Genomic DNA, 14308 nt, shown 5'->3' with positions numbered 1-14308 from the left:
TCTTGATATCGGCTCTACGCCATCGGTCAGCCCCGCATCGTGATACGTTTCTACAACCTGCTTTCCTGATCCCGCATACACGTGCTCCGGAGTGCTTCGGGGAACTTGGAATCCACTGACATCCATGATAGGTGCGGGTACATGGCTTGGTTGGTGATGATCTTGCCTGGTTGGATGGGTGAGCGAATGCGACTCAACAGATTGGGTTTAGTGGATTGGCCGAGGCAGCAGAGCGCGGGGAAACCGGAGCCGGGTGGGGAGACTGAAGACTTGCGGGAAGCCGAGAATGGAGAATCATTTTGCCGCGCTCTTATCAGCGATAAGTGATAAGATAGGAATAGACAGTGTCAGCGTAAAGTATACTGTCTTCTGCACTGTATGGCGATAAGATAATTGATAAGATAAGCGCTGTTTTCCTCGTTTCCAATTGTCACTGTCGCATTTCATGTCGATTGAACCTTGTTACGGCACGAATTAATGGAACATGAATAAGTTAATCAGGACCACCAAATATTCTGAAAAACAAATGATCTGTCCTGAGAGCTCGGAAGAAATCATTGCGTCATTTTTTGACGTCTCAAATGATGTTCTTTGACTCATTGAGCTCCGAGAAGCCACGTATCCTGACAGTGTTATGCTGGGTCTCGGGTAGGTTGCTTCCTGCTTCCTGCTTCCACCCGGCACGATCAGCAGAACGATTTCGCAATTAATTATACTGAAGACATAGCATGGCGATGTACAATAAGAAGTCCAAAGGCCTAATTCCGTAGGCTCTCGTATCAATGGAATCATCAGTTTGGTGGAACCAAGGACTTGTTCGTCTTCACAGTAGTACAGATGAACAGAGAATGAAGAAGTAATGACAGCTAGTTGGACACTTCCTAGAAAGGCTAAGCCAGAATAGGAAGCGGCCAATTTTTTCGTCAAGGTCTGCCTGCACCTTGCTCTTTGCACAAATGCAACTTGTTATCAAGAAACAATTGAGTTCATGTTGCGACTGATACAACAATAAAACATTTTTCACAAGGTCACTACCTAAGTATGATATCCGTACCGAAGTTACAAACATTCAATTCATCTGACAGCATCACAACAGTCTTCCAACTGCATCTGCTCTCAGCTCCATACCAGGCTCTCGTCTCCCCAGCACTAACTGCCCTGTAAGCTACCCACTAAAGCTCCCACCCCCGCTATCAAACCGTCAGCTCAGCACTACAACCAGTGTGGTCGTGAATGCGTTGGACCCGCCTGTCGCGTCGACGCGTTCCCGTCCTTACTCTGCCCACATCTTGCGACGGACCTCACACTCTCCAAACTTCAGATCCGGAAGCTCAGGACCACAGTACCTATCATGATCAAACCTCGAACTTGGGCCAACAAGAAGGTAACCATTCCACAGTCCAGACTTCCTCAGATCCAAGCACTGAGTTTTGCAAAGATCTTGTGGGTAGTTCTTCTTGATCTGCTCTTCGATAGCTCCGCGAATGGTGTCTCGCTCAGCTACTGTGTCGCAGGAGCCTTTGGTACTCTACTAACTGTCAGTATCCCGACGATGTATAATGGCTAGAGGGAGGGACGCACGTAGTATTTGTAGGCGATCTCGTCATCTCGACCAGCAGTTCCGACAACTGTGCCACAATGGTCACCGTACATCGGAGGGAGAATGACATCCTCACGGTTGCCGAATTGGTCGAGCACGAGCTCAACTAATGACTTTTACATATGTTAGCCCACTGAATGATGTGGCGGATGACAAAATAGGGTCTTACTTTGATAGGGATTGCGAGTGCACAACACACTACAATGCCAAACAGAACTTTCATCCATGTCTGGAATCATGTTAGTTGTGTCTCTCGTGGCAACAGACTTTTTTGTTAACTTACTCTCTTTTGTTTGGAGTCTGACTTTGAGGATTCTGTTTTCTGAACAGATTTACCATCACCAGTCGTGACGATAGTCGAAGGTCGGCCACGTCTAAAGTAGGCGCTAAGTAGGTAGAGGCTGATGAAAACGTTGAAAGCAGGTAGTCGACCATCATTGCCTGTCTTGTATGCGATCAGGTTTAATGTGACAAGAAGGAACGGGACGATGAAGGAGGTTGTGATGTCACTGAACATCCCGGGGGCAGGTGAGCTTGGGGAAGTAGTCGAGGTCATTTTGACAAACGCAAGAGTAGTCTTTGAGAGTGATGATTGATATTGTATAAACTGAGTGTTTGTTTAGATACAGAGGCTTAATTGATGAAAACTCATTCAGCTTTATAGTTCCATGTCGTATCTAGTATTCCAATGGCCACGTTGAGAATAAGCTGTATCAAGGCAGAAATGCAACAGATTAACGAATTCAAGCAATCGCGAAACCACCAGAATTTGATGGTGAGTCACACATGATATCGAGTGGGTGGTTGCTAACAAGAAAATAGAGATCTGGCTTTTTGAGGCTACGTGTTAGTTGATCTGGAAGGTTCATACTCCCAGGTAGGAAATGGCCGATCGTCATGGTCAGATCTCTGATCTGGCAAAGGTGTGTGCCTTTTCACATTTTAAAGATTTTGACAGGAAAAGACAAATGAGCATCATTGAACAACATATAATCTCTAGCCTACTATTTTCTTTTTCTTTGATTATTGGTTGCGTCATTCTGTCGAACATGATCTGTCCAAGACGATCTGAGATTGAAGCCCAAACAAAGTGTCTTTAGAAGTGGGAATTTCTGCCTGCTAAATGACCCAGTCACCCACAAATGCATATAAATATTAGGGACTGATCCACCATCTATCTGCCTTGTTACCGGACCTCAAACTCGCACCAAGACCCGTCAACATGATGATGCCCTGGTTCGTTTCCCATGAGGTCATTACCTCATTTTTCGTGCCCGTCACCATCATGGTAGTAAATATGATTACCTTTATGTCGTACACGTCCAGAGACAATCCTTTTCTTCCTACTATAAATATTATTGCCGGCTGGTATCTCGTCAGTCATTACTTCGAACATTCACCCGATTTACACGACACCAAAATCAAGGAGGCACAACAAGAACAAAGGAAGTTGCTGGCTAAAGTTTTGTTTTGGGTTTTCATATGCATTGGCCTATCAGTTCTGTTGCCGGTAAGATAACTGCCATCTGGATAGAGAGCGTTGCTAAAACGTCGACTGAAGGACTTCTACAAGTTTCTGGGCGTGCTTTACCATGATTACGTTAATAAATGGCCCGACGGACCCTGCTATTTCCCTTGCCGTGGTTTCAATGGACAGGCTGGCCCAGGTAATTCGATCTCATATACGTACTCCTCTCGCACAGACTGGGGAGGAAAAGACACAATGGACCTATGGACACTCGCGAAGCAGGTGCACGACTGTAACCCTGCAAATGAGAGGAAAGCTATCGCCCGTGCTGTCATCAACCATATTGGCAAATATGGAACGGAGCTCGACCGTACCCAATGTCTTGACTTGAGCGAGAGCGGTTCAGTGAATGGATATCTTATTATCGGTCCTACGGAAGGCTTTCGGTATAACATGGACTGCGGCCCGAAGTTTCTGGATACGATTGGGGGAATTGAAAATCTTAAATAGCCGCCAAATAGCTCAGTAAGAACCACCGCATGAGAGGTGATCGGAGCGAGTGAAATGCTGAAAGTTGAATTAGTGTAGAACTTAATAGCAGTCCCTAATATAACTATCCGCCTGCTGTATAAGCCACATACTCCGGTCCACGCTCGGTGAGTCTCCCCCAAACGACACGTCTCTCCAATTTCGGAACAACTTCTCCAGATGGCTTCCCACCAGTGTCGCACGCGTACCAATGAACTCTTTCAACGCGGGTATATGAGATGCAGCAAGTATGATAAGCATGGCACCAGACATACTAATTGTTGTTAGAATCAAAAGGTTTGAGGGGAGAGAAAACACTTACGATAGTGAACAGATCCACGTGTCGATAAGAACCGTTTGTGAAAAACCCCTAAGATCCAAAGCATGCAATAGACACGCGTCAAGACATAACTTGCACTTATTCATAACGTCCGGGATAGCAGGTGTGACAGCCGAAGTCGAAGTCCTCGTATCTTCATAGCTACTGCTCAGCATCCACATCAAATACGGTCGATAGATGACTCCCTTGCAGGTAAGATATCGTTGCCTTAGGAATCCTCCAGCAGCAGTAGCTACCTCTTCTGTATCGACACTGAACGAGAAGGAAGCTGGAAGTACATCGCGCCAGTCATCTAATTGGCGCTGGAGTTCGGCCACGATTCGAGGGAAGCGGGTGTGGTCGAATGCAGCACCTGTATCTCGCGCGTATAAGAGTTGGTGGACTCTATTCAGCAAGCGGCGCATGCTGATGCAGGCGAGGAAGTAGAGAGAAGATTCTTCTTCGACTATGTCGGATGTATGGGTGTTGTAGGAACTTGGGAGAGGAACAGAAGATTCGACTCGGGCGATGCCAGAAGGAGGACATGCTGATAGCTCGGCCATGTAGTCACTAAGCGACAGTTAACATGAGGATAAGAATCAGAATAGATAGTGCTTACCTTTCCAATATGTAGCAAGACCAAAATATTCTTCGAATCCGTTCTTCAGAGTCGGTATCGTGCTTGTTGGGGGGATATGACAGTAAAAGCATGCATCGAGTCGCCGTGGCGCTGAGGTATTCCCAAGCTTGAAGTGGTCTGACCAATGACGCGAAGTAAAGACTGGACGAGACGTTAGGCAGATACGAACGAAGCAAATGGCTGGACTTACGCAGTGAAGAAGAGACATTGAGTGCTCTGCGAATCGACCTGTAGGTGAACGACGTGAAGTTTCTTCAGCGCCAGTTGGAAATAAATATCTCCCAACTTCCTCTTCCTCAACCTTCTGTCCTTCTCACCAGCATCAGGCTCTGTCGTGAAGCGCATGTCCTCAGCAGCTTGACTCGCACAGCCCAGAGCCAACGTTAGCAAACAAAGGCATGAGTGTACCGTATCCTCAGCAGGCATCCCAGTTTGAAGTGTCGCCCGGATACTGCCAAGCTGTTCCTGCGACATGGAAGGATACCAAAAATTCACATTCCGCTCAAATGCTTCCAGCATTGAGGTGATGTCTTCCGAGTCAACGTAAGGATACATTGGATTTGCTGCGACACTCAAAGGTGGTCGTGATTGTTCGAGATAAAAGATTGACTCTCCATCGTGACGGAGAAGGGGAAAGACGTCGAAGTGAGGCCATTGGAGTATCGACTCAGTTGTGGAGGTGTGCATCGAGTCCAAGACTGCATTTTCGAAGTTATTGACATTCTCACGGTTATCTTGGCTGGTTGGTGTTTGGATGGCGTGGCTTTGACGACGGAGGTTGAGGTCTGGCGATGAGCCTGAGAAGGAGTTTGTGCGGTGTGTTTGGGGAGAGTTGATGGCTTGTTGTTGGCAGGCTATTTGGATATTGGCCGGCTGTGTAGCTTGGTCAGATCAGAACTGTCAAGAGATGTGAATATGCTCACAATAGTAGAGCGAAGCTCATGTAATGTCCTCTCAACTCTGAGGACACTCTCCAAGATCAAATCATTCTTACTCCTCCTAGATCCACGGTTACCACAATGCAACACAAGCTCAACAACCAATGAGACTCACGAATTCGCTTCAGATCCATATGTACAATCATGGCCGATCGCTGCACAAGTCGCGCAAGGATTATTCCCATCACACCTGCCAGCAATTAGCCAAGCTGTCAAATGAGGCTCTTGGGTCACTTACCTTGTTTTGCGGGTACGACAAGCATCACACTACAGGTCAGCTCCCAATCGAACAAGATCCTGAGTCAAACTTACTGCATGCGACGTCCTGAGTCGCTTTCGCGGCGGCCACTCAGACTCGTCAACAGCGTGTTCCATGGCGATGAAAGTGAGACGCAGGTTGGTTTGCTACCTTCTCCGGTACGGACCGCCGACGTGGGGATAATGAAGGAAGTGGGTGGATGATCTGATGGTTCGGGGAAGTTCGGCCCGGAGGGAATTGGGGTGTTTGATTGGAGCGGGAGAGGAACAGGAACTTTTACCCCAGCTTTTTAGAGGGGGGGATCGATTGGTTGCGGGGTTGGATTTAAGCTGTGGCCAAGGAACGGTGCAAAGCTTGATGGGCATGAGACCTCGGGACGGGCCAGGGTTGGAAAACATGCAGATCGGGGAATCAAGCCGAAGTCGCATTCTCGGCCGAGCTCAATTGACTACCGTACTTTACCGTACTTTGCTTGCGACAAGTTTCCAGTACCCTGTCAGCCTGTCAATTGAGTACATGTGCGTCTAAGAACATTTTGGGTCATTCAGTGTGGTCTGGATGGATTGAAACGTCGCTCATGGCGAGTCAATTATGTGATAGAGCATCTAGTGATTATCTACCAACAAACAAAAGTTGTTCTTGGTCTAGCGCGATCAGACAGTTGCAAGTTTCTCATCGCCCGCCACGTTCATAGTGTTCATGACAGTCTGCGCATCTCTCTTCTGCAGACTCTTCTTAACAGGGTTAGGAGCCTCAAACACCTCCGACAACTCCTCCAAAGTACGATCCTTGGTCTCAGGGAAGAAGAAGTAGATGATGACTGCCTCGAACAAATCCCAAAAGACAAACACAAGGTAAAAGTGGTATCCGATCTTCTCAAAAGCTGGACCACTGCTGTACTGGATAATAGTCGAGGCAACGGAACTAGCCAAGTTACCGACAGCAGTACCCTTGGCTCGGATGTCGGTGGACAGACATTCGGCGATGTAGGCGGATTGAAGAGGAGTCCAACCGAAGGAGAAGACGATTCCGAAGATGAAGATCATGGCGACTGTGGCGTTGGCGGCGGAGTCGTTGGAACGATCATCGAGAGAAAGCTTGCTGGTTCCAGTGATGACGGCGAAACAGCACGAGCAGAAGATGATGGAGTAGATCAGCAGGGGACGACGGCCAACGACATCAGTCATACGAGCACCGAGGATGGCGCCGAAGAAGCAGAGGATAGGGTTGATGCCGTTGAGAGCCAGGACCTTCTTTTCTTCGACAATTCCGGCGTTTTTCATCATAACGGGGAGATAGTAAGAGCTGTGACTGTTAGCCAATGATCGAAGTGATGATTTTGCTGGACTCACCTCAGACTGTTACCGCTGATCTGTCCAAAGACAGCCATACCCAAAACACCGATAAGTCGACGACGCGCACTGTGAGTGTTCCAGAGTCCACGGTAATCCCACCAAGACTTGTCAGTAGCATCAGCAGCAATCTGATTCGTCATCTCCTTGATCTGCAGAATGACCATGGGATGGTTCGGGTCTCCTTCACCATGGTACGTAGCAAGGACCTTGGCAGCATCCTCAACACGATCTTGAGCAATGAGCCATCGGGGAGACTCAGGGAGGAACATGACGCAGCAAACAACAATACCAGACGTAACCATTTGACACCAGATAGGAATTCGCCAGGCGATAGAGCTTTCCTCACCGAGGTAGCTGCATCCGTAGACAACCCAACTAGCGATGATACTGCCGATGTACCAAGTACAGTTGTATAGACCGGTAATGGTTCCGCGCCATGTGGGATGGGCCATCTCACTAACGTAGCAAGGTGCAGAAACACAGCAGAAGCTGACACCGAAGCCAAGAATGAAGCGACCGCCCAGGAATTGGCTTCGGCCCATGGATGTGGCTTGGACGCAGGTACCGATGATGACGACTGCGGCTCCGGTGAACATGCCCCAGCGACGGCCGAACATGTCGTTTACGGGGGCTGTGAAGAAGACGGCGGCGATGGAACCGATGTTGTACATGGCGAAGACGATACCGGTCGATGAACCTTCCTGGGACCTGGAGATTGTTAGCCAAGCCAAAACATCGTGTCGATTTCTACTCACATATTGAAGTAGTGCTGATACGCCTTCATACCATTGATACCTCCCATAACAGAGCCATCATATCCGTTCTAAAGCCTGTTAGCATTCAATTGACTTGCCAAGATACCAAGGGACTAACCAGACAGCCGCAGAGGTAAGCGCAAGCCAAGACGAGATACAGACGAAACATGGTAGGGGTCCATGGCGACAGCTTCTGAGTCTGAACATCATGCGCGACCTGCACGGCTACATGAGCATCGTGAATCTCAGTGCCGTGGTCCACAGCACCTTTCTCATCAGCCTTTGAGTCCATGGTCGTTCAATATTAAGACAAGAGAGACTTGGGAGAAAAAAAGCCAAGAGCAAGTCTGCAGATCACTCTCCACAAAGCCGGGAGGGGAGTCTTTATATAAGACATCTCGCTTGCATATAGGTCCTGTTCCAAGGTCGGGCCATGCAATACGGACCTTATTCCCAGACGGCATCCGCTGTCCGTCCGACGTCGCGTCGTTCCCCGGATTTGCAGTGGTCACCCCTCACCATGCATTGGGGAACGACCTTTTGTAGCGGTCAGGATTGGGTTTAGCTCGGTCTCTTCTGGGGGGCGTTTTCGGCTCCGGTTGCCCCGAGGGAAAAGCTGGGGTAAGCGATTGGTTCGGGTCTGGTAAGCTCAGGCTATTTGGGGTTGGATGTGCATTCAAGAAAGATGGTCGTATGTCGTTGGTTGACACGTGAGGTTGGGTAAGGTTAATTTGAATAAGCCCATGCATCAGGTGCGTGAGAAATTGAAGAGGACTGGGCTGACATGTGGATGTTGCTTCTTGTTGTTCACGGGGAACCGTGGCATGCGCACTAGAACTTGACGTGAGAGGCGAGAGCGGAGACATTGTTTCAATTGATCGTACGAGTAACGATGATGTTGGATGCATGGTAAAAATGGATACACTAGCCCTCTTAAAAGACTGAAAGGCTTGGCTCAGCCCTATGGGAGTTCATGCCAGACCTAGTCCTTCTTCTCTTCCGGCTTCTGCCCATAAACAACATAACTACACTGATTAGCAAAATTCCAAACTCTAGGAGACAAACTTACATCTTCCAATACCCATGAACCTTCGGATCCCTCAACTCCCTCCTGACATCAGCACAAAGCTTCAAAACCTCCTCCTTCGACCACCCCAACACCCTCGTAAAAAGCGCCAAGCTCACCCCCTCAAGCCCAACATCAAAGTTGACAAGGTTCCACTTCCCAAGCTCCTTGAGCTTGGCGTCCTTGGGCCAGCTGTTGGTAGGCCAGCGATAAATGGTCTCCACAACGTTCTGGAAGCCTGCCTTCTCGACGATGGATTTGTACTTGTCGCTTTCGCCGAGGGGGCGGCCGATTTTGCGGGAGCCTTGGATGAGACCTTCTTGCCATTTCATCAAGGGGGATGTGGCGGGGTCGAGGGTTGCGTCGTCGCAGAGGACGGGGATTTGGATGTCTTGGATCTCGTACCAGCCTCCTGGGCTGAGGCCTCTGGTGCTTGTGTAAGAGGGGTTTCTGTTTGAGAGGTGGGCTCTGGTGGAGGACTTACTCGTAGGCTTTGTGCGCCATAGCTTGAGGATCGCTGAAGCTGCCAGTCATCATGCGGGAGAAGATAAAGTCGAATGGTTTCTTCCAAGTCCAGTCCTTCTCGAGGTCGTCGATCTCGAAGGTACAGTTAGGAGGCACACTGATCGAAGTCAGCACATCTAGACCTATGCAGCCAGGGCTTGGACATACAAGGGAGGCTGAATCGGGCTCAGGTCAACACCAATCACCTGTCATGTCAGTTTCATCTGTCACATTCGTTCATGGACAACCAACCTCAGCAGCCGGATGCTCATCAGCTATAAAGGTCAGCCAGGTCTGTCACTTGGAACGACATACTTACCGAACTCCAAAGCCCAAAGACCTGTGCCAGTACCCATATCCAGCACTCTAGTGGCAGTATCGGCGCCAGGGTTAAGAGCTCTCTTTCCATCCAGCGTAATTAGGTACAGGTTGTCCTGTAGATCTAATCCCAATAAGCCATTTATCTTCATGCTCCTCGAGATTCTCACTCACCAAGTCTATCATTCTCAGCCTCGTAGAATAATTAGTTACAGCTCAGTTATGTGCTATGCTGAACTCACATCATCATTCGGGAACGCGTACTCTGGATGCGATTAGCTGATGGACTCTCAAAGTGCACCAATTACTCACTGCCTTCGCTGAGCTTGTGGTATGTACGTCCATTCTCTTGAGCGAACTGAAGGAGACTGGATCGAAGTGACGACGTTGAAGGGTCCTCCAGCGGCTATCAGATGTCAGCCTTGGAATGGTCCGATAATATCCTCCGAAACAACTCACAACCTCGAGAGCAGAGTCAAAGTCCGGGTCGGCGGCCTATCATTATCAGCACTCTTCTCAACACCAGGGACAGTTCCCCGTACAATTTGTTCTTGCATCTTGGGTCAATCAGTACAGTAAAATTAAAGCGCGCTTTCATTCAGGACGATGGAGAGGGGAAATGAGGATATTGCGTGGACAGTGCAGGTTCGCTTCTGCATGTAGAACAAGGGTTCGACGCATCCGATTTGACGTTGAAGTATCAATGGATCCTTGCGCTGCAGATTCTCGATGTACGACACCTGATATAGAAATGATCGCCTGTTCGCACCGTGGGCTTCCCATAGCTGCACGAACTGGCTTTTATAAGGGTTTATGTTTAATTGAATGAACCAGCTTACTTCAACCATGGCACCATTTAGATCAAAGAATAGACTTCATGATTGACAATCCAAGGAGTGACGTTTACAGAATTAGCCAAATGGCTGTATTACTTCTAAATCTACAGTATTCTAATTGTCGCTATGGCAGTTGGTGCAGTAATCCAAATGAATCTTGCACGAGTTCGACAAATAAATATTTCCACAACGACCAACATCCTCTCGATGATCCTCACGCCTAGAAAACAATTAGTATAAGTCATCAAACATCAGATCAAGGGGGTAAAACTTACAGCTTTTTGATGTCGCTGCCCTTCATTCCAATACCGTAGTCATCACAAGAGAATTGAACAATGCAGCTAGCCTTGCCGAAGGTCAGGGTCTTGAGAATACTGCCCATCTGCTCGTAACGGCCGGTGTACTTGTCATACACCTTGTCGTCCTCTAGTTGGTTGATGGCCTTGTCGCAAGCGCTGGAGAGGGCGTTGCGGACGTTCTTGTCACTGCTGCTACAGATGCTTGAACCGGAGCCGTTGGTGTCGGTCGCGGTGGGGACGGGAGTAGAGACGGTGGATGCCGGACCGAGACCGATGGTGTTGGTGATGGGTTGGCTCATAATCTTCCACTCACGGAGGGAGTACGATTGCCAGACGAGAACAGTGCCGGCATCAGTTTGGGTGTAAGGCTCGTTGAAGACGGTGGGTGTGGGAGCGGGAGGGGGAGTGGTATAGAGGCTCATGGGGAACTCGGTGTAAATGTCACAGGCGTAGGAAACCATTGGGGCAGTTGCGACGAGCTGCTTGCCGTCGCTGGTGGTCTCGCAGGCACAGTAGGGATTCTCGACACGGGGACCACCGTGGGGAACACAGGGATAGTAAGTGCGCTGGGTAGATGTTGTGGTTGTGGGAACCTCAGTACTTGAGATCATGGAGGTGATGGTGTCAGAGGAAGTGCCATCAGAAGTGGTGCCAGAGGATTCGTCAGAGGACTCGGTTGTGCGAGTCTTGGTGATGAGAGTGCTGGGGACGGAAGTGGTGTTTTCGGTATTAGCTTCAGTGGTAGACTCAGCAGGAGTAGTCTCCTCAGCCTTGGTCTCGCTGGTAGTCTCAGTTGACTCGGCGGTAGTGGTAGCTTCAGCGGTAGTCTCAATACCAGCAGATGTAGCATCACCCCAGTACTCATCCATAACCTCCTCAAATCTCGAGGCAGTGTCATCAGAGACGGGATCATTGAAGTTGTCAGGAATGTCAATGTCAGCCTCATCGATCTGCATCTCAACACCCTCTTCAACCTCAGCAGAGACGGTTGTAGTAGCAGTAGCTTGAGTGCCAGTAGCGCAGCTAGCGATCGTAGGACAATCACCGAACTCAGTGTGAGTAAGAGTTCCATCAGTGGTGAAGTAGGAGATGGTGCGTGTGCAATCCTCAATCTCAACAGCAGAGCATCCCTCGGTAGAGGTGGTAGTGGCTTCAGTGGACTTGGCGGTTGTCTGCTCAGTGGTGGACTTCTCCTCCTTCTTGGTAGACTGCTTGTCATCATCCTCATCCTCATCATTGTTTCCATCTTCGTTACCACCGGGACTGCCACCAGCGCCGCCGCCAGGAGGGCCGGGGATAGTGGGTGGAGGAGGGGGAATGATACCGGCGGGAAGGTTACCAGAGGGCTTCCAGAACCAACCACCGGGGAAGAGGACAATAGCAGCACCGCCATCATCAGTGGTGGTGGTAGTACCCGTGAAGTCGGAGAAGTCCTTGTCCTGCTCAGGGACGTAGGTCACGACAGCGCCGTTGGTGCCAGTGACAATGCCATCCTCGGTGGGTGATGGATCAGGGTTGGCTGTGGTCTGCTTGGGCTCATCGGGAGCGGAAGTTTGACCGGGCTGGTTGTCGGAAGAAGGAGCCTCGTCCGCATCCGTAGGCTTAGGGTCCGGACCATCTTGTGTAGGCTCGGCAGGCTCCTGAGACTGGGAAGTCTGCTCAGGCGCCTCGGGCTCGGAGCTCTCCTTGGGAGCCTCCTTCTCAGTAGTCTCTTGAGGGGCTTCCTCCTCAGTTGTAGGCTCCGCAGGAATGGGAGCAGACTCAGTGGAAAACTCTTGAGGCTTCTCCTCAGTGGTGGTCTCCTGTGTTGGAGGTTCTTGTGGCTGAGTGGTGGGCTCGGCAGGCAGAGAGACCTCAGCAGAAGTCTCGGTAGTGGGCTCAGAAGCGGGTTCCTCCTGGGTAGGTTCAACGGCTTCAGTTGAGCCGGAAGAAACTACAGGAGGCTGCTCGATGGCTTGGGATGTAGGCTCGGCAGACTGGGTCGACTCGGGGACGACAGGTGGGAGAACGTCTGTAGTACTCTCGACTATGGGCTGAGACTGCTCAGTTGAGGCATCCTGGGCAGGACCAGACTGTGCAGGCTCGGTGGGAGCTTCCACTGGGCCAGTGGTGGCATCAACAGTCTCGACAGACCCTGTGACAGTGTTGATGGGGATGCTGATGTCGGTGGGGGTGCCGACCTCAAGAGGCTGTGTCTCAGTGCTGGGAACAACAACTTCGGGTTGAGTCTCAGTAGAAGGTTGAGGGACATCTGCCGAAGCAGACTCAACAAGCGGAGTTGACTCAGGATTGGGGAACACAGCAAAGCCTGTGGACACCTCCTTGTCTGCTGAGGTAGGCTGGATCTCAACCTGAGCTTCCGAAGTCGCTGATGAAGCAGGACCTTCAACGTATGGCGCCGAAGTAGTCTCTGGTAAAGCGACCTCGGTAGAAGGAGCAGGCTCAACAATGGGAAAGCCAGCATCAGTGGAAGTCTCAGTGCCGGTGGTTGTGTCATAAGTAGATGTGGTGAAGTCTTGAGCAGAAACACCAGACAATCCTGTCGCCAAGCATAGCGCCAGAACGCGCAGCTTCCATGGCTGCTGCATTGTGAAAAGCAATTAAAGAATGAACGACTATACTGAAAAATGAACGAATGTGTGACTAGTACAGTCCAAATGAAAGAATGAATGGCTGGATGAATAGCCGTGATGGGAATCAGCTGGCGATACAGACCCTTTTCATGAAGTGCAAGCCCATCTACAGACTAAAGTTCCAGGGCTAGTGGATCACAATCTCTGGTGTAAGCCTTCTGAAACGTAGTGGAGACTGAAAATCAGCCTTGTTTCTGGGATGCAGACCCATATCGGGAACGTGCATTCGAATCCTACAATGAAACATGGTAATCTTGGACAGAGAGGCTTATTTTATCGTGTTGCATTCGTCTTACGCCTAATCAAATCCTTCGACGGGATATCCGTGGGCCGTTATTGCGCCTCAACGCTACGCGGTTGTGATAACACGGCAGATACGACTGTGCTAAGATGGACGATCGCAGGCTGTGTAGGTTTCTAATCTTAGGCTCTCATGCTTTCTGCCTTGTGTTTTCACCATTCTCATCCTGTGTAACGGCGTCATGAAGAAAAAACACAGAACAAGATTCACTGTTTTTGCTGTATCAATTGCAGTACTTGAGATGCACTGCCAACCGGAACTTTAACGGCTTCAACTCCCTTGTGAGGCACAGCAACCAACCAATCTGACTGATCGGCGATAAGCGAGATTCGTCAACAACCACCCGTCATCCTCCTCTTCCGTCGCGGAGCTCCTTCGGAGAATCAATCGTACGAAAGAACCATTGAAGGATTTCGGAGAAATGCTTGTTCGTTAATCATCCCATCAACTGCCAAGTTTCTTGCTCAATTGTGGAGGGTTGCACTATGC

General features: G+C 49.7%; 4 protein-coding genes across 4 annotated transcripts; all 4 read right to left on the bottom strand.

Moving 5' to 3' along the window:
* Positions 1–1273: 1273 nt before the first annotated feature.
* On the bottom strand, positions 1274–2156 carry FIESC28_00201 (uncharacterized protein; the record flags this gene model as incomplete). Its single annotated transcript, XM_031154352.1, has 4 exons — positions 1274–1528; positions 1582–1713; positions 1770–1829; positions 1884–2156. The coding sequence occupies 4 exons, from the start codon at positions 2154–2156 to the stop codon at positions 1274–1276; spliced, it is 720 nt and encodes a 239-aa protein (XP_031021524.1).
* Positions 2157–3570: 1414 nt separating this feature from the next.
* Positions 3571–5868, bottom strand: FIESC28_00200 (uncharacterized protein; the record flags this gene model as incomplete). Its single annotated transcript, XM_031154351.1, has 9 exons — positions 3571–3635; positions 3710–3870; positions 3919–4485; positions 4535–4696; positions 4746–5428; positions 5479–5554; positions 5609–5683; positions 5732–5760; positions 5806–5868. 9 exons carry the CDS (start codon positions 5866–5868, stop codon positions 3571–3573), a joined length of 1881 nt encoding a protein of 626 aa, XP_031021523.1.
* A 537-nt stretch (positions 5869–6405) lies between these two features.
* FIESC28_00199 (uncharacterized protein) lies at positions 6406–8154 on the bottom strand (the record flags this gene model as incomplete). The annotated part of the gene is made up of 4 exons (XM_031154350.1): positions 6406–7057; positions 7105–7815; positions 7863–7930; positions 7981–8154. 4 exons carry the CDS (start codon positions 8152–8154, stop codon positions 6406–6408), a joined length of 1605 nt encoding a protein of 534 aa, XP_031021522.1.
* A 690-nt stretch (positions 8155–8844) lies between these two features.
* FIESC28_00198 (uncharacterized protein) lies at positions 8845–13473 on the bottom strand (the record flags this gene model as incomplete). Its single annotated transcript, XM_031154349.1, has 13 exons — positions 8845–8887; positions 8932–9354; positions 9413–9550; positions 9601–9638; positions 9685–9707; positions 9752–9874; positions 9925–9943; positions 9993–10015; positions 10063–10156; positions 10210–10245; positions 10293–10307; positions 10785–10806; positions 10862–13473. 13 exons carry the CDS (start codon positions 13471–13473, stop codon positions 8845–8847), a joined length of 3609 nt encoding a protein of 1202 aa, XP_031021521.1.
* Positions 13474–14308: the final 835 nt, after the last annotated feature.

The sequence above is a fragment of the Fusarium coffeatum genome (assembly GCF_003316985.1).
Source record: "Fusarium coffeatum strain FIESC_28 chromosome Unknown BRIP53273_contig_5, whole genome shotgun sequence".
In the NCBI taxonomy this organism is placed as follows: Eukaryota; Fungi; Ascomycota; class Sordariomycetes; order Hypocreales; family Nectriaceae; genus Fusarium; species Fusarium coffeatum.
Note: the sequence above shows the minus strand (reverse complement) of the source record. Positions and strands in the feature narration are given on the sequence as shown.